Below are 24,850 nucleotides of genomic sequence, written 5' to 3'. Positions count from 1 at the left end.
AGCTCGTCGTGCTCTTCTACGCGAAAGAATTTATCGAAAAACTCGATTTTCATTTCGTATAAAATTCTATAAATTTGTTCCTTATATATTTCCTGAGGTTAATACGCGTTTTATCGTAATATAAGCTGGATTAAATAAAGAGGATTATCTCTAATTACAGCCGTTTTACAAACACTAGAAACATTGTTGGTCTTTTATAAAGGAGTAAGTACGTCTGTAAAGAAATACAAAAACGCAGAGGAGGATCATCCGTTTAGGGTTTTCTCTTGCAACTATTTAACGTGGATCCTCGTCCGCGATAAATGAATCTATTTATAAAGCTTCCCAGTCTTTATACCGCGGAATTGGAACGAGGCATATTTTTCTTACCACGTTTCGACGATTACGGTAATGATCCTTCGTTTATATACATCGTAGTAGAGCAAAAATACGGATCTGCCTTTCCTAGTAGGGATTTTAAAAGAGACCATTACGCGCTAATACTCATTAAGATTGTGGTATAGAAATAGAGCAAAACACGATATATCCTTGGTCTAACGAAAATTTTGTCGCAGTAGCCTCAGCACCAGTTTTCCTCGAAAAATTCAATGGAATTCTGGCCGAAGGATTAATCGTTAGCGTACTCATTGGGAACACAATTATTTTTTAATCATTTTTTCATTTCAAAGAAGTCCTTCGTTTTGTTCTCTATAACGCATTCTGACCGAATTTGCGATTTCGAGTTAAAACACGAACGAGATTCCCCAAAAGACTCGTCCCTGAGACATATGCGAGTATAGAATTTAGCGCCATGAAATTCTTGAACAAAATTTATTGCTCAAAAATATTATACACTATTATAACTATACTAAACGACTTAACTTGTTTATGTTATAGTAATCCAAGGAGTTTTTTGTTACTTTCAAATGACGTTACCTGAAAAATAATGCAAGAAGGGTCGTCGGTGGTCATTCTATTTCCAAACATTTTTCTTTCATTTCGCTTGATCGATCTATCCGAAATTACCAATGCTTTTGTAATCGAAGATACAAGAAATTGACCACTTCGATGAAAAAGATGAAAGGTCAGTTAGATGAGAAAAGAAAAAATAGCACCGATATTTAGACTCGCATCATTTCTAAATGCCAACCTTTGATTTACCGATACGTTGCGCGCGCACATTTTGCGAATGGGCAGATTGAGAGAGAGAAACATTCGAAAACTTCAAAGTACGTCGAACGTAATTTGCAAAGTTGGAGATGGATACGGCGAGCGGACCAGATCTCTTTCTGAACTCGATCGAGATTTTCCAAAGGCAAAGAGACGCGTAAGTAGATGTGCACAAATGTGCACACGGTTGATTCGAACCAATACAACTGAGATCGTACGCATGTTGGAAGGTGCAATCGTGAAAATGTTACATGCGAATATTTGAATTGTGTTAGTTCCGTCCTTGGAATCTCTCTGACCCAGTTTCCAATTTCCCAATGGTAAGAAGATAATTCCAGTGCACTTCGAATGCCTCTCTGAAGCGGCAATCACGATTGCCCAGAATTACGTAAGGGAAATGCGCCCTGTGAATCCATCGACAATGATTACATTGCTATCTCTCTCTCTCTCTTTTTTTCCTTCCCTTTCATATATATATGCATACGTACAATATATATTTATACACTTTTCCTCCCTTTTTTCCTTTTTAAGAATCTGTGCATTAGAACGAGTTCGCACATGCCAATTAGCGCACAAACATTTCTTTATACCGCCCTATACTTATATATTTACAAAATGCAATGGTAAAAAAGAAATTGAAAAGCTAAATTTTCCGTTGAAAGTTTTCATTTTGATATGTCGAGAAGCTTGTACCGGTTAATCGAGCATTTTGTATTTTTTCCTCCATATTCTTTCTTTCGTCTTTATTTTTCTATAATGCCTTAAGATTTATCACTTTATTTTCACGTTCCTAAGCGACGAATGCGAAATTTAGAATAATCTTCTAAGAAAATAAAAGACGACGCTGAGTTAAAATCTGTCGAAAGATTAAGTGAAGAGAGGAATCGTTTCCGAGAAATAATTCGTACATGACGTTTGCCTAAATGAAAGGAGATCAGCGAAATTTAATTGCAGGACGGTATGCTCGTTTAGAGCAAGAGACAAAAGGATTCGTTTAATCAGATTAGCGTAAGGCTTTCTCCTTTTCCTAAGGAGGGATCGTCTTTCTGAAGAAAGATGAGAGATATCGCGATAACCAAATACTCTCTTCTCTCTTCTTCGAACGAACTTCATCGAACGTTCATAACTTTATTCACATTATACTACGTCGTGTATCGTCTGAAAGGAATTTTTAATTAATAATTTTCTTCTACTATCTCTGACTTTAAATCACTTCTCTCGTGAGAGAGGACTCATTAGTCTTGTCGTTGAACGAAATCGAACGATAGATCGATCTTTCATCATTTTCTCTTGGACAAATATAAGAACGTTATAAACCAATGCGGCTCATGAAAATGGTCCACAGTCGGTCGTGTCTTTTCTTCTTCCCTTCTCTTTACAAGTTTTGGATTGTCAAATTTTGGGTATAGAGACTAAAAGGAGGAGCTATCCTAGCATCTTTGATTATTCTTTTTCCTCTCTGCTTGCACACTTCAACTAGGTGCAGTATAATGTTGCTGCTACGTCATAGATAGTAAAGCCAGGCTTTTGTAGCTCGAGTTTTCCTCCAGCTCGTAAGGATTTCTATCGGAGGAGGGATTTAATGGGCATGTTTTTAGTTATCTCTACCCTTCCAATCCCACTATCCACTTACGAATAGAATTAAAAAGTTTTTTCTTATCGCCATGTGTTTCGTGTCAGTCTAATATCGCGTGGATCGATATATATATAATATCGATTATAATTGAGCTTGCAAGCTTGCCGCAAAAACGTCACTCTTTACGATTGACGCAGACAAAATTGATAACCTCTTGTTACCGGCTTCTAATGCGTACTACTCGACGATCCCGAGGAAGCACTTAATCCTCTTTCACATTGACGAATTGATCCACGCTGGATTCTCTCGGTAAATCCTTAAATCTATCCTGAGCGAAAGCAATATCGAGGAGCAGTTTCGAGGAAATCGCGACTAGGTCTACATGCTCGTAAATAAGTAGCCAAGATCTAAATTGAGACAGTGTTTTATCGTTTTCCATGTAACAAAGCATGAATCCAAGGGAAGAAAGTTAGAAAATATTTTGAATACGGAATGGAAATTAGACAAGGACACGTACCTTTTGTTGTTGGTTCGTTGGTTCCGTGGCTAAGAGTTGTTTCAAGGCAGTGTGCCCGTGTCCGCTCGACACGGCGGTCGAAGTGGCGCCAGGCGTACTCGGAGTGCTCGGATTGGAACCAGGTGTGTTCGGCGTGTTAGGCCCTGTCGTCGGACTGCTCGGATTGACGCTATCGTTTCCTTTGCTACCGGCATGATGATTTTCTCTGTGTCTCCTCAAACTCCTCGCGTCGCAGTAGGATTTTCCACAACCCTCGGCCTTGCACTCGAACGGCTTTTTGTTTCGATGCGTCAGCCTGTGACCGTTCCTGAAGAAGATCGAATGATCGACCGTTTTTTTTTTCATTTTATATATAACCTTACACATACACAACAGGCAACAGGCAACAGGAAGCTCTTGCCAATTGAAAACTTCCTGCATCGATTTGTAATATTCGAAAAGAAGCTATGAAATGAATTCTCTCTGTTTGCAGAAAATGATAAAGAGGCTAACGAAGGCGTTGTCGTCTTCTTTTTTCCCCTAAAAGCACCTAGGTGGGAAAGACGATCGAAGGACAAGAGAAAGAGTCATTCTGTCCTCGCCATTCCTTGCTATTTCTCAAAGTTTCCCTTTTTTCGCTCGCTTCTTTTCCTGTAGCCCACCATTGTTGCAAATCCTTTTGGACGAAGAAACGCGGTTACTTTCTAACGGTTATATACCTTACGTTCCGAAGAAATGCTAGACAAGAGAATATCTCTTGTGGTATAAGCGTTTCCTCGCTCTTTTTCTCTCTCTCCCTCTTGTCCTTTTCTTGCTTGATACTTTCATAATGTACCACTCTCCGTTATTTCGCGTATTCTCCCAGACAGCGATGTTCTTCGGTACAACGGGAAAAGACAACGTTGATTTACTTCGATAACAAAGATAAGACGGTAATGTTACAACGACGACTTTACCGTTTTCGTCGATAAGTGTACCATCGCTTTCAAAACAATAAAGACCTCTTTTTTTCTTCCCTTATATTTTGATACAACTTTTTTCCTTATTTTTCTATAAAATGCATACTAATGAGCGAGACATTCTTATGCAAAGAAATGATATTGTCAAGGTATTACAAAAGATAGATAATTTATTCTTTGTGCTCTTGATTTTGAGGATTTTATTTTGAAAAACCTCGAAAATCGGTATACAAAGAAAGGGAAGATCGATCTTTTGTACGTGTTCTGAAAGCGAAATTCCCTTTTCGAATTTGTCAATTCATCAAAACGGTATTTCGAGTGTATTATGCGCGAAGCACGAAAAGTACGTTGCATAAATAAATAAGATGATCTATAATTTGTTATTCCATTGAAAAAATATGCTTTATTACGGAGTTATCATGGGATAAATGAAAAACTTTAAGAATAGTTGGACCAAAGATAGGTTGAAGGAATTCGATAAAAAAATATAAAGCTGTCCCCAACCCCGTCTAGGTCGTTTTTTTTTTACTTTTATGCAAGAAAAATGTTCTTCGTTATTCTTGTCTTGTACATCATAATGTAGTTTCAATAAAAATTTCCAAGATAATTCACAAAGATGCTCTTAATGGTTGAAATTATTCATGGTATTTTGTATTATTAAAAAATAAGTATTATAAAGGCGTGTAAGTTATTATTTATAATTACAGAACTATAGAACTATAATTTGGTTGAAAATTTCAATGAATTTCATGAAAGTTTATCGAAAAACGGAAAAGCGTTTAGCGATCGAAAACGTAAGTAATACCTCGCTAGCTTTCAGGGCTTACATCGAATGTGGAACCGCTTAACTTTTTATCGACTAAGGGATAAACTATCGAGAGAAGAACTAAAAGGAAAAATAAGGAAGAATGGAGGAAGGAAGTATATATCTAAGAGAAAGAAAGAAAAAGAAAGAAAAAGAAAAATACTGTCCAGCTCGAATGGACCAAGGATACATAGCGAATTCCAAGGAAGGCATACGAGACAAGAAAAGAAAGTAAAGAACGTTGGATAGAAATAGGAGAAAGAGGGTTAAGGGTAAGAAAGACGTAGCAGGGGGATTTGGAGATCCGTCTTTGAAGAAAATACAACGGATCCAACTCGGCAGCTAGCCGGTCGGTCAGGTAGTCAACTTCCCCAGACATATCTTCTCCTCTCATTTCTTTTCTTCCTTCCAGAGGAGAATTGAATCCTTAGTCTTTCTAGTACGATCTATATTTCTACCGTTAACCTTTCTATCTGTTTTTTTCTTTCTTCCGTTTCTCTAGTTCTTTGTTCTAACGTCACTCTAGTTTCGAGTTTCATGCAAGATTAATCAAAACCAAAATTCACACTTTTTCAATGCGCTTCTCAAGAACGCAAAAGTCTCCAAAATGCGACATACTAAAATGATTAGCTGAAATGATAAAGCGATTAGAAGGTTTTAATGTCTGATCTTTCATTTAACCTATCACAAATATCCCTAAACGAGACTATATACATACGTATGGACACGAAGGTGGATGAACGTGTGTGTGTGTGTGTACTCACAAGTGGTCCTGCCGCTTGAACGCTTTCCCGCACATCAGGCACACATATTTCCTCTCGTTGCTGTGCGTCAATTTGTGCTTCGTGAGCGCCGATGCGTTGCTGAACACCTTTCCGCATACCTACAACAGAAGCAAATAGGCATGTTAGTTATGTGTCCTGCTATGAGCAAAATATTACATCGTTGTAGTTATCGTTCCTGCATCTCTTTCGCATTTTTTCATAAATGTTTAAGCACCTTGCAGTTTACGAAATTCTTAAAGGAACGCTAATTAAAATTCCACGAGAATATAAATTTATTTCTACTTCGTAACGTAATTTCAGTCTTTAAATCCAACATCTCTACAATACGTACTCCATGTATAAGCGTAAATAGCATCGAATTATCTCTATTTCAATGAAATCGATTGACATTCGAGTTCGTAGAAGAATTTTACCATTGAATTTTACCCTCCTCTCGATGTATAATTGTTTGGTGGATTTCATTCTATTTGTATTAAAGGTATTATTGGCGATGCTAGAAACGGTATGTCCGTCAAATATGTGAAATTGGGTTTATTACACGTGCCACGACGCGCAGTATTTCAGAAACTATTTCAGGAAGCCAAGGACTTAACGTGAACGAACGAATTCTCGTTGCTGTTGCTTCGTTTCAATCTACAAAGCTGTACATCGCTTATATGTACAAAAGCTCCTATGAATCTAGGTACGCGAATGAACAAAACCCCGAATCTCAAAAACCATCAATAATAAATGGATGCAAAAAAAAACAAACTTGAAAGTTTTGACGTTCGTTAAGACGAACGAAGATGCACCTCACTCTGGTCAACCAATCGTAGAAAAAGTCAATGAAACATTGGAAAAGATTAAGCAAGACCGACGAATTAACAATCGCGATATTAGTAAGAAGCTGAACATCGACCCTCATTTGTAAGTGGTAAGGGCGGTTCGTGTTCTCTGGTTACTCACCTATAGAAATTTTTATGCTTCGAGTACACACCCTATAGAAAAGTGTCAACGACGTAATAAAACTCCAGACTAACATAAACCTTAAGTAGACGAAAGTGGTTGTTTGAAAACGCATGACCAGATGCAACCACGGTACGGTAGAAACTCTTAATAAATTCCATACAAAAACGTATTCCTGTCATTTTGACTTGTATACTTTTATTATACTTTTACGTATGGCATGACGTGTGTATATTTTCGAGATGAAAGAATATCATAATTATATAACAATTCAAAACAAGTTTAAAAATCGAAATTTTGTTTCTATCTTATATCCACTATATCCACTTGAAAAATGTTGAGAGGAAGTTGTTCCTCCAATTTCTAAACAGACAATCTAATTTACTTAACTCCTAAGAAGCTCCAGATGCATGAGTACCGCCACACGGGAGTTTCAATTTACGAGATAAGCGCGCATGAGAGAGAGAGAGAGAGAGAGAGAGAGAGAGAGAGAGAGAGAGAGAGAGAGAGAGAGAGGATACAGATTCAGGCAGTTCCCCCATTCTGCTGTCCCTCGACCATCATCTCCGTGCCAAAACCCAGATCTTTCACCCTCAGACGGGGCTTCCTCGAGAGCTAAACAAACATCATTACTCCTGGCCTTTCTACGCCCCTCTTCGTGTCTTTTCTCTTCCTTTCTATCCTCTAGAGTCCAACGTCTACTTCGAGCTTTGGTCATACTACGAGATCTTGCCAAAGTATACCAAGCAACACCGGCTCTGAATACGCAATTCAACGGTGATAATATTGATACTTCGTTAAAAGTGAGTCAAGAGTAAAAGAAAAAAATCCTTCTATCGACGCTTTATCTATCAACTGCATTAAAATGCATACCATTGATTTGATTTTCAAAAAGAATTCCTTCGATTTGTAGATTTTTCTATTCTAATATTTGAATTATTCAAAATATTTGTTTGATGATAATTTTTTGCATGACATTTAAATATGATTGTCATAAAGATCAAATGAATAGGTATAATAAAATATTTGCAAATGAATAAATCATTATCATTCCAAATTTCGTTCTAGTTTCTTAGATATTAAATGGAAAAAAACTTACCTAATAAAATAAATATGATCAAAGAAAATAATTAAGTACTATGCGTTACATTAGCGAGAATCATCGGAGAGAGAAAAAGAGAGAGAGAGAGAGAGGGGGAGAGAGAGAGAGAATATGAAAAATTCATGCAGTTATAAGTAATGAAAAAAATTGGCCGAGCAAAGATACAAGTAGATAAAAAAAGAAGATAATAAGACGTCTAACAAAAGAAAGAAGTTGTCAAAGATAAATAAAGAAATGGAGGGGTTTAGTTGGTAACACTAGAACTTAAATACATACGAATGACAACTGTCCCAAAGGAGGTAGATGGTATTGCATCGGTGTGTTATGTTAGATTACGAGCTGTCGTGTTTGGTCCCCAAGCTAGAGAGTTGATTCAACTGAATATTCAACAGCTTTTCCAACCCTTACAAATTCGCTAGGAAAGGCTCGTGCTGCCCTTTGCCTAATGGCTAGTACCTTGGAAAGAGTTGTATATATATATACGATAAACGCATAATAATACGTAGACGAAGATATGCCAACGACGTCTACGTAAAGCGTTGTCTACCTCAAAGTAGATTATACGTCGTGCTGTGTTAAGCCATATCGCTGGAAATAAAGTAAAAAAGTAAGAGTGAAAGTAAGAGAAAAAGAGGAAGGAATATAGATAAGGGAGGGAGAGAGAAAGAGAGGGAGAGAGAACTTGTCCAGAAATAAGGTAACAAATCGTAAGAAGTTTTGGCTTTTGGAAGAAATTTTCGTCCGAATCGATTTTACGATTCATCTTCGCCTTGAACTTTTGACCCGTCTGCGCATGACGTTGGTAGAATTAACTTAACGTCCTCGAGAAAGTTACTGTCAGAGAATTTCGTTTATTCGTTTATTTCGAATTATCATTTTTTTAGTTGAGATAGTCGTCGTTTCCTCTCTTTATCTCTCGTTTAGTACGTAGGTATCAATTACATGTTCATCGAGAAATATTGTATTGGCAAGAAGAAAAGGAGCGTGCACGACATTTCCTCGAGCCGCACCAAGGCTCCATGCACCATACCAAACGCATAGCTTTTTGAAAACGAATGCGCCGACGTGAATCGAAAATAGGTCAACGTCGTTAGCGCTCAATGTTACTATTTCGATTCGTTTGACTGCTTAACTGAAGATAGAAAGAGAAAGAAAAGAGTTAGCGTGCATTTGCAGCAACGTGTAATGCGTGGCAATGGATATTGACTGAATTATTTTGAATATTCAATCGTCCTGTCGCTCATTCCTATTTAGGGAAAGAGTATATACCTAGATCATAAGCAATAATGTTTGTCTATATCATTTGTATGAAAAGATGGAAATGATTCTTACCTGACATTGTTGTGGTCCTTGTCTGACCGGCGAGGAAGCTTTTGACCGTGGTCTCTTTACTCCTCGTTTTCCGAGATCCCCAGTGCCCGCTTTCGACTCCTCGCTGCTACCTAAAATTACGGAAAAGTTCCTGAGACAAATGATCCTGAAAGCGTCGAATCGCGTGAGATAAATCGGACGGTTCTCGCATCGCTTCATTTTTATGTCTCGAAAAACCCGTCTTCTTCGACAAGAAAATCGACTTGTTCTCTCTCTCTCTCTCCACTATTCGGTGATAGATCTCAAGCTCGCTGCGCTATCCGTCGTTTTCTTTGCGTCACGCGAAACGAAGCGGCTGATCTTCTTTCGAGCCTTCGACTTATGGAAGATTAATCGTCGCGACAAGCTTTTTTGCGCTTTTCTCAGGGATCTACTTAATGACCGATTGCCCTGTCATCGCATTGATCGGAAAACTCTCGACTCGCCTCGCCTCGCCTCTCTCCTCTTCTTAATCTACCAGGAAAACTTTGGAAGCAATACTTGCATTAAATATGTTTACGTTCGAAGCCGCGATAAATAGAAAATAATGTATATGATCGCTAGTCGCGACACATAATATCTTTCAAATTCTACATTTTGTTTATTTCGATCAACCAATATACCCGTATAAGTATAGGAGAGCAGCAGGCCCGGAAATTGTATTTCCGTCAAGATCGTTTCCACTTGAAAAAACGTCCTCGTACTTGGTGCGTTACTCTCGAGATGAAGAGAGAGTAAACGTTGTTGGAATGGATTGTTTGTTGAACGACAAAAATGAATAGCGTACGAAAATAATGACCACGAAAGCTCGTTAATATTTTCAAATACGAGTGTAGGTATAGGAAGAATTTGTTAAAAGATCGATTTATATACATAAAAAGCAGATTTGTGTGTATGAATGAGTTGGTTTTAGCCGACGATACGAAAAGAAAATGACGTTTAGAAAAATAAAGTTACGTAGCGATAAGGCTTGAAACACAGGTGGAGATATTCGTAGAGAATAGGTCATTTCAATCGATAATTGGCAGCCTCTGATAATACCTTGATTGGTAACGGAAATTAGAGGATGAATCTAATTAGCTGGTTTTATCGTTAAATCTGATCACTGACGGACAATTGTCTTGTGCATTGGCTATGCCAATGCGGCCGCCGACCTAGAAGCCAAAATCGATCACGACGCAAAAGGTTCGTTCACTCTCGTTTTTACACGAGTAAAACTATTATATATATACCTATATATCGAGCCGACTATTCCCCGACGAAAGAATCAGCAAATTTCATTAATTATATAGGTACCTAGCTATTGTGCGTGCTGCTTTAAAATGCATTTGCGAAGCGCCGAACGCTTTATTTGAAAAGCGTTCTCGTTGTTGCCCACTGAACAGAGAGGAGAGACGGAAAATGGAACTCGCTAATGAATAATTGTATTTTGCGGTACGGTCATTTTCCTCGCTCTTGCAATATTAACAACTTTTTATGGGATTACACGGGAGACTCGCAATTTCGTTTCATGGCAACAACGGGAAGAATTCTAATAATCGCTGTATCAAGGCGATGTTTTTTTTTCAACGCAAACGCGAATGCTAGGGCGTTAACGAAAGAACACGCGACCAAACGTTATCCGCGATTCTCGCCGAATGAACGGAGACCGATTAAATGTTCCCTCCAATTTTCCGCTTCCCTAGCTATTTTTTCAACGAACTTTAAACCGAGCATGCTCTTTCCTCTCTTTATTTTCTTCTTTTCTTTCTTCCTCTTCCTCTTCCTCTTCCTTTTACTTTAGTCCATTTGCAGGTGATCATGAATCATTTTATTTTTGGTACTTTCCTACCAGTTTGCGAGCTCGACCGCTAAGAACTCTACCACTGTTCTGGCTAAATCGAGTTTCCCGTCACGGTATACCGAGCACAAGTTAAAAATTCAAAGCTTCCGTTTTCTCTCTTCTATCTTTCTCCCTCTTATTTTCTCCCCAGGCAGTGGTAGAAGCGGAGTTACTGGAGGAGCTTTATGTGTGAATGTGGTCTTTACTTTGTAGAAGAGACCATAAAAGGGCCTTGCAGTTTAATCTGAACGACCAAGTAATGAAAATGATACGCAAACAAGGGAGGAGGAAAATATAGGGGGAGAGAAAAGAGATGTAAAACTCGCAGTCCTTCCATTCAAGTATATATTCCGGGGGAAAAATATTTCTTTTCCACAAGAGATAATCTTTTTTTCATAATTTTTAATCATAAAACAGTATGTATCTGTGTAGAAAAAGTGATGCATACGAATGATTTATACATTTCTTTTCTTCTCCAAAAATAAAGAGGCTTATGTTACGTGCGAATGAGCGATAGAAACATCTATATTTCCACCATCAACGTATGTTTTTCTAAGTCGATGAAGATAATCCTTAGCTGATCTATTCGTCACGTCATGCGGTTTGATTGCTGTATGCGTTTTCTCGTTAAAAAAAAAGTAGTTTTACGTTTATTGTTAGATTAAAAAAGAAATAAAATATCCAGAACATCCTCCTAGCGACATCTATGTGCTATCCTAAATAGTACATTGTATTCCACATGTAAGTGTAACATTTCTGTATCCCCACTCAACGGTTAGTTCGAAAAGTTTTTTTTTCCTTTATCGGCACTTACCATACCTTACTCAACAACGAACTTTGACAGAGTGATTCGAATATCTCCTTTTTTCTAACTCCTGAATAGGAAACGCCCTGTAAATGCATTTAGAGCATAGGAGAAAAAAAACTTTCGAACGTGATAGTTGTCGATAGTTTCGTCTCGCAACATTGTCAACGAGACCTCAACAGAATTCTCTCCGCACATGATACAATACGGAGACGACAAATTGTTTCCCCTTTCGAGTTTGCATCCGAGTTCGAAGTAGTTAGACGATGGGAGAACGATGGTTGATGTGTTCTCAGAATTGCGAATAGAGAAACTAAATATTTCAAGCCAATAAACAACTTTTATAATATTATTTTCTTTCTAAAGACTTTTCAATATAATTTTGACTAGCGTAAGATCTATGTAATACCAAAATTACCAAATAATACCAAAAAGATATTGAAATGGAAAAAGTAATGAATATAGTAAAAGATGATTAAACATCAATACAATCCTTTCATCTTTTCTTCCATTGGATATCGCAGATTCATTTGAAAATAAAACACCCAAATCCCGCAATAAGAATATTATAAATGTTATCTCGAAAAAAGTATATTTTCAGGAAATAAGTTGTATAAAAAAAAAGAAAGAAAAAGTTGAACAACGTAGGAGTTATTTCGAGATATCGTTAAAGAAAGCTCTATGTTCGTCTATCGTGGTTGTTGATAGAGAATGATAAAAAAAAGCATCCGAGTTAGTAAGATTCCATTGATAACTGGTAATGGAGCCGAAAGTTCGGGTATCGGGTTGGTAAAACCTGGGGTAGAACCTGGGGTAAAACCCGGGGGACCGGATGACGATCGAGGCCAGGCCAAACTGAGATAGTTTTACTTTTTATCGAATCTCTTCGGGGCATATTATACAGTGCAGAGAAATCGTTAGTACCGTGAACGCTTGAAATACAGCCGGTTTGCGCTACCAAAAAGCAACAAATGTTCCTATGATATACGGATGTAAGTACCTACGTAGACGAAAGCGCGAGATGCGTGTAACGATTTAAGCTGTCAACGTGTAAGGGCTGCTCTTACCAATATATTTGCATACACACGTAAATACTTATGCAATCCATTTTTGTCAAAAAAATTGCAAACAGAAGTTGTTTGGTTCTGTGAAACAAACGTAACGATCTTACATATATTAACGTCTTTCATTTTTCTATATATATAAATATTATTTATCCGGCCTTAAAAATAAATATATTCTTACCTAGCCTGAATTACTTATTTAAACAATGGTTAATATCGCATAAAATAGAAACTACATATGTATGTATTTACGTCTCTGAATTTTCAAAAACTTGCCCGATATGTACGTCAAGGGAATATAGATATTCGACGGAACGTTCTTGTAAAATATTTGAAAAACTTCTTATCACTGTGAACAGAAAATTCTCTACGTGATACGAATACGGAGGTATATATTATTTATCTCGTAAATTCTTTTACAACATAATTCTACGTCATATAAATATTATATAAAAACTATTGACACATATATCAATAAAACGTGACGGATAAAGATGACAATAGAGTCTAATGATATGTTCCCTCGAGAAGCTTCGCAACGGTATGGGTGTGAGTGGGCGGGCACCTGCATTCCTAATAAGCGAGGAAGTTGTTCGATGATAAAGAATAATTTCTTGGAAAGCAAAAAGACCAAGAAATATAAAGAAATATAAGAACCAATAAACGATACAACTTTTATTTTCGTACATGCAGCAAGGAGTTTGGAAAGATTCGTATGAGAAGTCGCGCATAAAAAAAAGATGCGTGTAAGAATGGTTATAGGTGTGGGCGTGTGCGCGTGCGTGTGCGCGTGTATCGAGGGTAACACCACGGAGGCGAATTCCTCGATAACCCAAGTTATTAACTCATAAAGGGCGAATTAAGGTAGGATAGGGGCTGAAGCATCTCCGCTATTATCGCGAATTTACATGTTCCAGGAGTAGGGTCGAACGAGATGAAGGCGGATCCAGGTTACACTCCTTATTTTCTAGCGGCAGACTAGCTCGTTGCTCTCGCACCTTCCTTTTTCCTCTTCGGTCTCATCAGGCAATAAAGGCTGCCGCTATAACGCATAATGGTTCAATTAAGAAGTTCCCGCTTGCAAGTTATCGGAATAACTTTGGTAAGGATATTCTCTGGTTGGAGAATCGGAGTTCATTGTCAAAGATCATTGAAAGTATTGTCGTTGCCAATGTAATTGTCCAAACGATCGAATGATTTCTCCAAGCGGCAAAATCGACGATCAAAATTCGTAATCGGAGCTGAACGTGTATGCGTGCGCACATGCGAATAAGCGATGATACCCTTGGTATGGGTAAGCTTTGGTTCTTATCGTGGGCGTGTGTGTGCTTCCAAGAGATAGCACAGCAAGGGGAGGGGCGGGGGTATGTCAAAGAGAATAAGCGATCGATACTCTCGATGGCCCTTTTGCAGAGAGATTAGCTCTCACAACCTCTACCTACGGTACAGTTCGTAGTTATAGAGAGAACAAGAGAACCGAGTAGGAGAAAGATAGAAAGAGGAAAAAAGACAAGACGAGAGCGCCAGCCGATAAATTCTTGTCCAACCAAACATAATCGACGTGATTGCGCATGAACCCGATGGTCTTTCATGGAACGATTAGCTTTTCAAATGAACGGGTGTTACGGGAAATACTATCGATTTTCTATGCATTACAAATATGATATAAACGAACAAGAGATTTTCATGGAAATAAATAAATAAGAGATTAAAAGAAAAGAGAGTAGAGTCATCTCTCGTAATGGGAAGGACTGTACTGTTGCGTAGAAACTAGTAGTTGGCGCAACTACTCCACTTTATTACCACGCTCTACTTCACTGCCGTGTTCAGGACTTTGCAGGGTGTTCCTTCGGCATTTCTATCCTCGAAACTTGCGAGAAACTTATCCCTCCTTACTTGAATCCTCTAGAAGATTGTAAACTAATGTCTGATTTATCATCGAAGACTCCTCGATAAGAAAAGTGTATGCAAATGTTATTAGAATAAAAAGAGGAGATGGAAGGTATTTATTTATTCGAATAGTTTTTCGTGCTTGTATCCTATTCCAAGGTGGAAAGATCGGGGAGAGTATATAGAGATATAGGGAAAAGTGGTCATAGATAGAGTTCCCCGTTGGAGGCACCTCTGCACTTGGCGTGAAAGGCTGTTAGCATAGGAACGGTTCCCCTCGAGTGGAGTGTTCTATTGTCGGGTCAGCCGTTCGTAGAAGTGCCATCGGCCTCGAAGTGTCGTATATACTCTGAGAAAGAACACTGAGCGCGCTATCGAGAAACCGACCGGTACAACAATGGACTGCTCTCAGTCCCGAGCGTCTGCTGCCTTCTTCTTGTTACCGCCGTTTTCATTGTTCCACTGACCCCCCTTACCATCTCGGTGTTTCCACTTTGACAACAAGCTACGCGTCCAAATGCTTTTTCCTCTCGGTTCGGTTATTGCTCGGATACGCAATAAAACAATTCGGCACGTATTCACATATTCGGCGCGTATCGCAGCACGCAGCATCGTCCTTCGCTTCGACCAACAGTCAAAGGATAAAACTTCCGGAAGTTTGCAACAATTTCAAAAGCGAGACAGAAAGTGCGAGCGATGTTTCGTTGTCGAGCGTGTTAGGCTTTTTCTTCGCCAGTTTTTCCAACCGCGAAAAAGTTCAGTGAAGTGTTACGAAAATTATAGGAAGTCGATGTCGTCGTAGCCAAAGACCGATAAAAAGGGTGAACCGAGTGAGATCGAGAACGAAGAGAAAGGGAGACGTACCGGATAAAAGCGATTCAGTTACTTTACGACCTTACATCGCGCTCATAGTTTCCGTACCCGCAGGGCATTGTGCGAACCAAGTAAATTGAGCCTCGTAAATTGTAGATAATTGATTACAGCTGTCGCGCGGTGTATTCCCTTGCAGTGGTGTCCGTGCATATCTTTGTGACATTTTCATTAACTCGCTATGAGGAACGCTAGTAGTGGAATAAAGCATAACAGAAGAACGGAAAGTAATAGAAAAAGAAGAGAGAAAAAGAGAGAGATAGAACGAGCGCAGGCAAAAAAACGAAGAAAAAAGAAGAAACGGGAGCGAAACGAGTTCGAGCGAAAGAAATGAAAAGGTAAAAGAGGAAGCGGAAAAAGTGAGTGTACGTTCACGCGGAATAATTAAATATCTCCCCGAGAAATACATATTTATACGCGAATCTTGGTTATTGGAATAGAGGAAGTATCTCCTTCCCTTATACGCCTTCCCTCGTTTTCTTTTCTTCGCTGAATTCCTCGTTCTCGTTCAACGACGATTGGTGGCGCGAAACGCGAATGCAAATGACGTCAGTTCATTCCTATGCAAATATATTCACGTGATGCGTTTTTGAAACTGGCGAAACTAGTATGACGAATGTTAGATATGTCTTGATTACGATCGAATGTCTTTTTCATTACTGAACGAATGTTTCTGGGTTAGAATACATTTTATTTTTCTTTCTTCCCTCCTTCCCTTCTTCTTTTCTTTCCTTCTTCCGTTCTTTTTATTCGTCTCAAATATATAAATGTACTATATCTATACACAAGAGAACTTTATCACGAAAAAGCATACGCGATTTTCAGCATTTTTCAAGGAAACATTACTTATGAAATAACGGACGGAACGCGCGATGTTCCAAACAGCTAATGCAGGGAGATAAAATTCCAGCGTTTTCGATTGAAACGTTGGCTGGCATGTACAAGCGAATTCCATAAATCGCGTAGCTCGTGTATATCCGAAAAATATGACAACATTGAAAGGCTATGATGAAAAAGTCTATATATTCGGATTGCGTCGCGTATATTTTCAGATACAAGGCATACATTTTGGAGTTGAAAAATGTTGCGACCGAAAAAATTAAATGCATAATCATTACTTTCTGCAAAGCGAGATCTCTGTCTAAAAGAATGACCACGATGAAATCTAGATGACGATCTAATAATCTACTTCCTGACTCTGACACACGAGGTATATGACATTAACGTCCGGCCGATTATTTCACCATTAATTTCGGTCTCTAATAACAATGACAAAGCACGCCGCGTTGATCCGAATAATTACTTCGCGCCCCCTACCACATCATGATCATCAAACCTAATAGTATTATCACGATCGCTATGAGCTTGGAAACACGTGAGGAATCAACCAACCGTTTCTTTTTATCTCTTTCAATATACCACATATGTATTTTAGGGGAAGAATTTTTCGCGTATCGATACAAGGAGGACGGTGGTAGGCTATCAGAGATATTTTGAGGTAGCGAAGTAAATTGCTGTTTTCCTTCACTTTCTTCCTTTTCACTCTTCCATCTATTGCAATGCGCTCTATTTGCATAGTCGTTGGTAATAGAAATTATAATAATGCGCGGTGTGTTGGCAAAGCTCCTTAAAAAAACTCATCAAGTTTTCCAAATAGCTTTACACCGTCTCGAATCAAAATATCTCGCATTGAATCGTAAAGGGATCGATGAAAAACTACAAAACTACGAAACTAAAGAGACGGAGAGAAAGAAAGAAAAACAGCAATGTTCATAAAAATTCATAGAGTTGTTAAATAAGTCTCGTATTCATTCGTCATATTGCGGATAAATTTGAGGCACGTAACGCGTGTCCTTTTCGAACGTGCGGATTATGGAAGTGGCAGCGTTACACATATTACCCGAGAACATAGCACGGTGCATAATAGAAACTACGGTTAGCATAGAGAAAGCCGGAAGAGGAGACGGTTCGTGGTCAAATTTCAACTGCGCGTACTTCGATGCTTCCGTCTCGATCAATTTACTTCTCGTTTGCGGCCCATACCAATAAAGGGACGATGTATCGTACTCTGTATGCACAATCCTCTACAAATGCACTTTAGTATATAGCAGAACGACGCGCATCAATCATAGGGAAAATTGTGCGACCGAACGCGATGCAATTAAGTGTTCCATTTCTAACTTGCTCATCGGCACGATCATTTCTGACACAAACTACCTTTATTCTATATGCTCTCCATGTTTAACTTCGAAATATAACTCGTTAACGATATACATATCCGTAGCCTTAAAAATGTCTTTAAATGGTTCCAACAACATTTCATTTATATTATAGAGTGAGATGAATGTTTAAATGTTTGATTGAAATTTGTTTATATGCTCGATCGTTCTTATCGTATCGCATTTTACAGTAATGCACGTTCTAATTCTCTTCCTTTTGAGTTTAGCATTGAAAGTAGAGGCAATCGTTTTCGAATGTACCGTAGTAGACTTTAGTAGAAAATATTATCCTTATCGTAGCATTAGGTTGCAAAGAAATATCGGCAAACAGGCACTTAGCCGCGTTATGATCGTTCGTACCCTTCTTCAAGCTCGTCTTCGTAGTATCATCCACCAAATTGCCATCTGGACGTTTTTGCTTCCAACCAACGTTCCTTCTATTCTTCTTTACTCCCTTTGCATCATCTAATCGACGAAAATCGTCTTACATTTACCTTCGGGAGGTAAGAAAAGAAAGCATACTTCCTACGCTTATATTCTCTGCTACGCTCGAGAAAGGGGAAAAGAGAAAGAGAGAGAGGGAGTAATCGTCAATGTCTATACATGGTATATTTTACTACGATAAAATTGTATTACTGGATTATTGTTGAAGCCGAATAACCAGCATTAGAAGCAACGAGCTTCTTTCATCGATCCTTTGTACCTGTTCGTTTCTTCTTACATACATAAATATGCATACTAACAGTATGTATGCTATGGGACACATTTCCATCCCTATCTCTCTTTTCATCTTTCTTATCTTTTAAGTTAAGAATGTTCAAAGTTTTCGCGTTTCACGCTTTATCGCGTTTTCAAAATCCGATGAATGAATGAAAGAAGAAAAAGTCAACATCGTGAAACTTGGAATCTAAGTCAAAGTAAGACTTCCACCAGGCGTGTTTCATCGAATGAGACCTTTTACGAGCGATCTCTAGGCAAGATGGAAGTGGACTATCCGTTAGGCTAGACGATGTCCGCTATAATTCCGGAATCTGATGGTAGTTTGAGAGATTGGATAAGGGATCCATAAACTTCAACGTAATCCCGACGTGTATGAAAGCTCACAGCTGGCTCTTTCGGAGAAAACTCTCTAGAGCAAAGTGATTTCTTTTCGACGGAGGATTCTTAAAAAAGAAGAATACTGAAGAAGATCAGAAAAGAAAAAAAAAAGCAAAACCGTGTTCGATTTCGCTCTCGAGTTTTTCACCTACGTATCGTTCTTTTGCAAGCTTCTCCCTGAGACTAGTTCCGATGAAAGGAGAAACGGATGGATATTATTCGCAAACCGAAGGCGCAACATTAACGCGCCTAGTGTCATAGCTAACGTTGCGTTTCGTGTTGTCAAATGAAAGAGAGAGAGAGAGAGAGAGACCCAAGTCAAATACATTGTCTGAGTTGCTTCAATTCGATTGATCGACCAAAACTTTAAACTCACCGCTATCGAAGACTTGTTTCAATATATCGTTCGCGTTTGAAATACTTTTATCTTCCGTGGAATGTAATATCATGCTTCATTTTTTTTCGAAAGCTGTTAACACAAGCGACAGAAAAATTAAATTTGTTTACTCGCAAAAACGATTGTTCATTTGTTTCATAGCTCGACTGGGACCTCTCGTGAGAACAAGTGCTCTATGTCAAATCAATCCCATAAAGTATAAATGTAAACTGCGTAGGCCTTTTCACGGCACACTTTGATATACCACCCATCGAATACACGCAAAGCCGTTTAAACGATGCTTCTTTGATTCCATAATATTATAGGATTTGTGAAAAAAGCGAGTTGTCGTTGGACTGCTCTTAAGACTTTGCTTTAGGCGAAAATTTGGAGTGTCGGAAAGTGGTATTTAAAGATAGCAGTAGGCATCTTAATTACCAGAGCAATGCGTGCCCGCCGAGTAAACAATGAACGATTCCGTGGAACTCGCGTACAACCACCCCGGTCCTTTCTACGTGCCGGAAACAATAGGCTTTATATGTCGCGCGCGCGGTACTACACGCGGAAATGGTCTTTCCGACTTGTTCGAACTAGTTATACCTTGTCTCGAGCGTGTTCCGAACGCGGCAACCATCAACTCAATGTTACTGAGTTGAGAGAATGCAACAATCACGTTAATGTATTGTCCCCGGTTTCATCAGAGCTATCGCGATCCTGTTTACCTCTTTTCTCTATGTATTCTCCTGTCTTCGCAATAATATAACAATGGAATGACCCACTGTTTTGTTTTCTAATCGATTATCATTCAATAATCAAATGTATTACGACGCATTAATGCACGAGACTCGAGATGACGCTTTAACTCGACGCAAATTTTCTATTATCGATCTCGATCTTGATCCCGAATAACTTACCCGTATCGTTGTCTCCCGGAACACCGAGGCTATCGCTATTATCGTTGATGAAAGCTTCCGCCGTTGATGTAAAGGTTTGCGGCGATAACGTGAGATCCGGCCCACTCTCGTTATCGAACAGCTCCAAGCTGCCATTTCCTGAAAAATCAAACATTCAGTTTAATAGGGCCAACAATTTTTCATAAGATATAGCAAAGCGTTTTATTCTCTAGAGAACATCGTGAAAGAAATAGTTTTCGATGCCAAACATAGAGCGACCCCGAGCTTGGAAAACAACGTGATGACAAACGAACAAGATTCTTCGCGCGTCGCGAGTGAACGCGTGCCATCTAAATAATTGGCATCGCCCCTAATGTGGACACGTTGCGTTATTAACGTCTCTAATTTGTACTATTTGTTTTTAACACCGAACGAAAAATAGTACATTCGCTCTGTTTATCCCCATGTTTCACGGAGTAAGATCTTTGTGGGACGATGCGTTTAACTTCATTTGGATGTACTTATGTTTGTTTCCCTACATCGCGATTATAAATAAAAAAAGAATAAATATTTGAATGCGTAAGTAGAGAATGCTTTTCATTTATTTTTTTTATTTTTCTTTGAGTAGTCGCGGTACATTGTTTCCATTTAGTCACATTTAGAGCGCGTATATACGCACCTGCGACATGAACAATAATTTACGAAGCATACATAATATATAAATTTTAGCTTACGACTATCGACGTTTCGAGCCCGCACGCGATACCTTATGCATTCAGGTATACAGGTTAGCATTTATAGTATGCTGCGTAGTGTGCGAGAGTATGTGCTTCGGTCGGAATGAATACATTCGAAATGATGCGTTTGTGTTTGCGTTAATGCTTACGCAGTAGCATCTCCCTACTTGGGTTAGTTAAATATGTAAATATAAGCGGTACAGATATATGCCGGGCATTACCTTTCGTTACAACGTTGTCGAATAATAAGAGGAGATAAAAGGGAGATGAATGAATGGGTGGGACGACCAACGAACACATTCTCGAATTAACGTCGAACGAGAAACACGTTATTCGTATATACGGTAATGATGTTATTGCTAAACTTTTCTAATTAATTTTCGTTCAAAGAGACGAAGGAGCAGAGAAAAACGTAAATCTCGGAAGTTACTCCGAAAGGTGAGTCGTAGAAGAAGAGAAAACGAGGAGATTGGAAAAGTAGAAAAATAAGACGAGAGATTCGATCGTTATCGTGGAAAGGGAGAAAAAGAGAGTGAAGCAGGAAAAGAAGAGGGAGAGGGAGAGGGAGAGGAAGAGGAGAAAACTCAGGAGCGAGTTTATTCGGTGCGCGAACGAAGCCAACGAAGGCAGATATTAATTTTCCCGATGTATATGGATGAGTTCCGACTAGGCCATGTTGCAGAGATGCAAAGAGACGGTAGATGGTTAGGTTGGGGGATTGCTCGTAGAGAAGAAAGGAGGAGGCGGGTTACCACCCGTAGCGTTCGGTTCTACGGGGATGCTCTGGCGGCGGTGCTCCTACAGAATGGCGAAGGGTGGCTAAATTGCTATCGATCTCCCAACCTCGTAAATATCGTTTACTCTAGTCTCATCTCATCCAAAACTGGATGCCGCTAGCACCGCAATACGTGTTATTCTAACGAAGCCCTATACCACCCTTCCCATTGAGGGTCTTCCATTTAATAATCGCTTTTTTCTTTCTCCCTTTGATAAATTAACGTTACGCGAGTGTTAGCGGCTTTAAACGAAGGAAGAGGCATATCCACGAGAATGCCATTAAACGTCGTTTATTTCGAGTATTCGGCCGATAGGGATAAAGAGAGACGAGCTGAAAACGAGTTAAAGTAATCGAATCGAATGTTCTTGGTTGCTGCTGCAGAGAACGCTCTACTCTTATGTAAAAAAAAAAGGAAGACAAAGATGTATAGCAAAGAATAGGTAAAAAAAAAAAAAAGGAATTTTTGGTAAGATTGGCGATATGCAAATTCGGTTAAGGAGAACAATCCACGTTCTAGATCTGCCCGTACTATCTTTCGTATCACAGCAGCCGGCGTAGTGGTATTACGAAACTTCCAACCATAGCGCACAAATGTCGCGTTCAAAGTCCGAGCCACGGTTGGTATTTTCCCTTTGTATAGCATAAGCTCCAGTCATTATCTCGACCGTACACCGTAGTGTCTTGAGAACTTCAACTCCTTTGCCTAGTCCTCGTCTTATTCTTGTTCTTGTCTCAGGCGAAGTCGACTTCGAGAAAGCGACCTTTCTCGACTATCTGGTCGATTTCGTGTCGGCCTTGTGAAAATATCCTCTAGAAATGTTGTTGCTGCTGCTGCTGTCATCGTTGACGCTGCGATTCCGAGTAAAAAAGAAGATTTGGGATCAGCAATTCTGACGCAACCATGTTTTGTTTTTTTCTTTTTTTTTTTTTTTTTCAAAAAACATCATCGAATTATATCGATCAATATGTAACGGATGATAGGGACGAGTAGTAATCAACGGTGGCGAGCGCGATAAGAGCGCGATAAGAGCGCGATAATCGTGTTATTATAGTTAATGTGTCGCAATTAAAGCCGTTATTTAGGATGGCAAACAATCGTTCTCGTGATTGTCGATTAACAACGTTTTCGCATCATCACGACGACATCATTTTAAGCGCGGAACAGCGCACAAATCGTTCGCCCATGCCGTGCTCCGTTTACGAAGGATGTTCGTTAGTCTCTGTCTATACTCGTTGCTCCGATTAAATGAAAACTATCTTGTAATATGTCTCTAAACGCGATAACTATTCTCATTAAGAAGTTCCTTCAAGTTTATCAAACGTTTCGTTTTTTATCATTTTTTCTTTCCGTTCGTTCTGTTCGCCGGTATTGTTTCAATAGCGAAGCCAATTTGCGATCAACGAACAAGAATCGTACTTCGTTCGTATTTATCATAATACGGAATGATTAGAAGAAGCCTACTTAAAGACCTTACATATCTTTACGTGAATCAGTACACGCGTTAAGGTGTACTAAGTGGTTTGCAAAAGGGATTCCTTTCGAGAATGTAAAGAACTTTCATTAAAAATTCTCTTTGTACCGCAGCTCGAGGAGATGATCTACGTTGAAAAGATCACTAAGTGGTAGTATCTTCAGTTGAATCTGCATTAAGAACCACTCGAGACGAGTCAAGACGTATAACAATTGTTTATCCTTCTTCTCTTATCTTTTCTATATAGGTAAGCGCAAAGATGTACAACATTTTGTTGATTGATCAACGATCAAACAAAAAATAGCTAATATTAAGAAATATAAATAAAAAATTATGTAAAATTTTCTTAAGTCTTGACAATAAAATGTATATAATGTAGATATACATCGAATAGGATGAAGAGAAGCGTGAATGCGAAATAGCGAAGGAGGCGACACCATGACGGTAAGAGGTGGAAATTTGTTAGGAACTACACCACTACCGATTTTTCGCTCAACAGCAAACAATGTGAAAAATAGAGAAATTCAATAGTACAAAAGAGCACAAGTGTCGATATACTTTCGAGATTAATAAGAGGGAAATCTTTTAACGGGGCGAGGTCGAGAAAATACCTATTGTCTTAAAAAATATTTTCAACGTTTTTCCATGCTTTAGCGAGTAAACTAAATGTTTCTATGCCAAGTAAAGAATAGAAAAAAAAAGTATAACTTGAAAAAAACAAGGAAGCCTTTTATCCATTGTTTTAATTTCCTGTTCTTGAAGTTGAAATTAAATAATACTTTTTCCTTCCGCGAAAAATAGGGTCATTATGATTTCGCGAAAGAAAACGCAATTTACGGATGAACGTAATTTCATTCGTATAGAGGCGAAAAAGTCTCCCTTAATTATAGACAAGGCTACACCGAACGATGCTCAGCGAGGGGTTTAGACTGCCTATGAAGCGAACATTAATTAAATCGAGCAGTTCCTGGATGTGATGGTGGAAAAGGAGAAAGCAGACGAGGCATCCCTTTGACCGAAGTCAGTTTCTATCGCAAATTAAAATCCTATCCTGCACGCGAACACTGAAAAATAATTTGGCTGATGCGAGTTTGGTACGCATCTTCGTATGTTTTGCTAACATTGGTGTTGCACCGCTTACAAGGACATTTGGAAGAATCTTCGATTAATTCGAATTGAATCGAGTTTTTAATACGCAAAATGCGCCAATGAGACACGTGTAATAGTTCGAACATCGTTACAATCACGATACTCAATATTCTCTCGTCATTTTAACGATTCGCTATCACATTGTTCCGATCGCTACGCTTGAAGCAATATTCAAGCTTGGCGCTATTAACGCTAATCCATTTTGGTAATACCATGACAAATTATAGCTCGCTAATCCGACCGATTCCTCGCACACAACAAAAGGGAAGCGACTGTGCGCGAACATTCTCCAAAATACATCGAATTGTCCTCGCGAAGATATCAAAGGGCTTTTCGCGCATTGCTTTTGTGCGTCCGTCGATGCGTCCAGCCAGTATTATATCCATGGCAGAACGCGTAATGAATAGTTAATTAATGCCATTGTTTCTTACATTTTCAAAACGATGCCAACGATTAACTAGGATCATTATTAGTAATTTTTTATTTAGTATTTCTCTCGTCCAAAAATTA

At 38.8% G+C, this 24,850-nt stretch overlaps 1 protein-coding gene across 1 annotated transcript in view; it reads right to left on the bottom strand.

Annotated features, from left to right (window-relative positions):
* Nucleotides 1-24,850, bottom strand: part of LOC106793622 — a 96,097-nt gene that overhangs the window by 38,412 nt on the left and 32,835 nt on the right. The window contains exons 5-8 of the mRNA XM_014760718.1: nt 20,226-20,363; nt 9,150-9,259; nt 5,750-5,868; nt 3,243-3,549 (exon numbers count right to left, since the gene is read on the bottom strand). Coding sequence (XP_014616204.1) covers nt 3,243-3,549; nt 5,750-5,868; nt 9,150-9,259; nt 20,226-20,363 — 674 coding nt within the window. The remainder of the gene's footprint in view (nt 1-3,242; nt 3,550-5,749; nt 5,869-9,149; nt 9,260-20,225; nt 20,364-24,850) is intronic.

Source organism: Polistes canadensis, unplaced genomic scaffold (genome assembly GCF_001313835.1).
Source record: "Polistes canadensis isolate GaletaPanama2010 unplaced genomic scaffold, ASM131383v1 scaffold_1, whole genome shotgun sequence".
Lineage (NCBI taxonomy): Eukaryota > Metazoa > Arthropoda > Insecta > Hymenoptera > Vespidae > Polistes > Polistes canadensis.
This window is presented reverse-complemented; position numbering and strand designations above follow the sequence as displayed.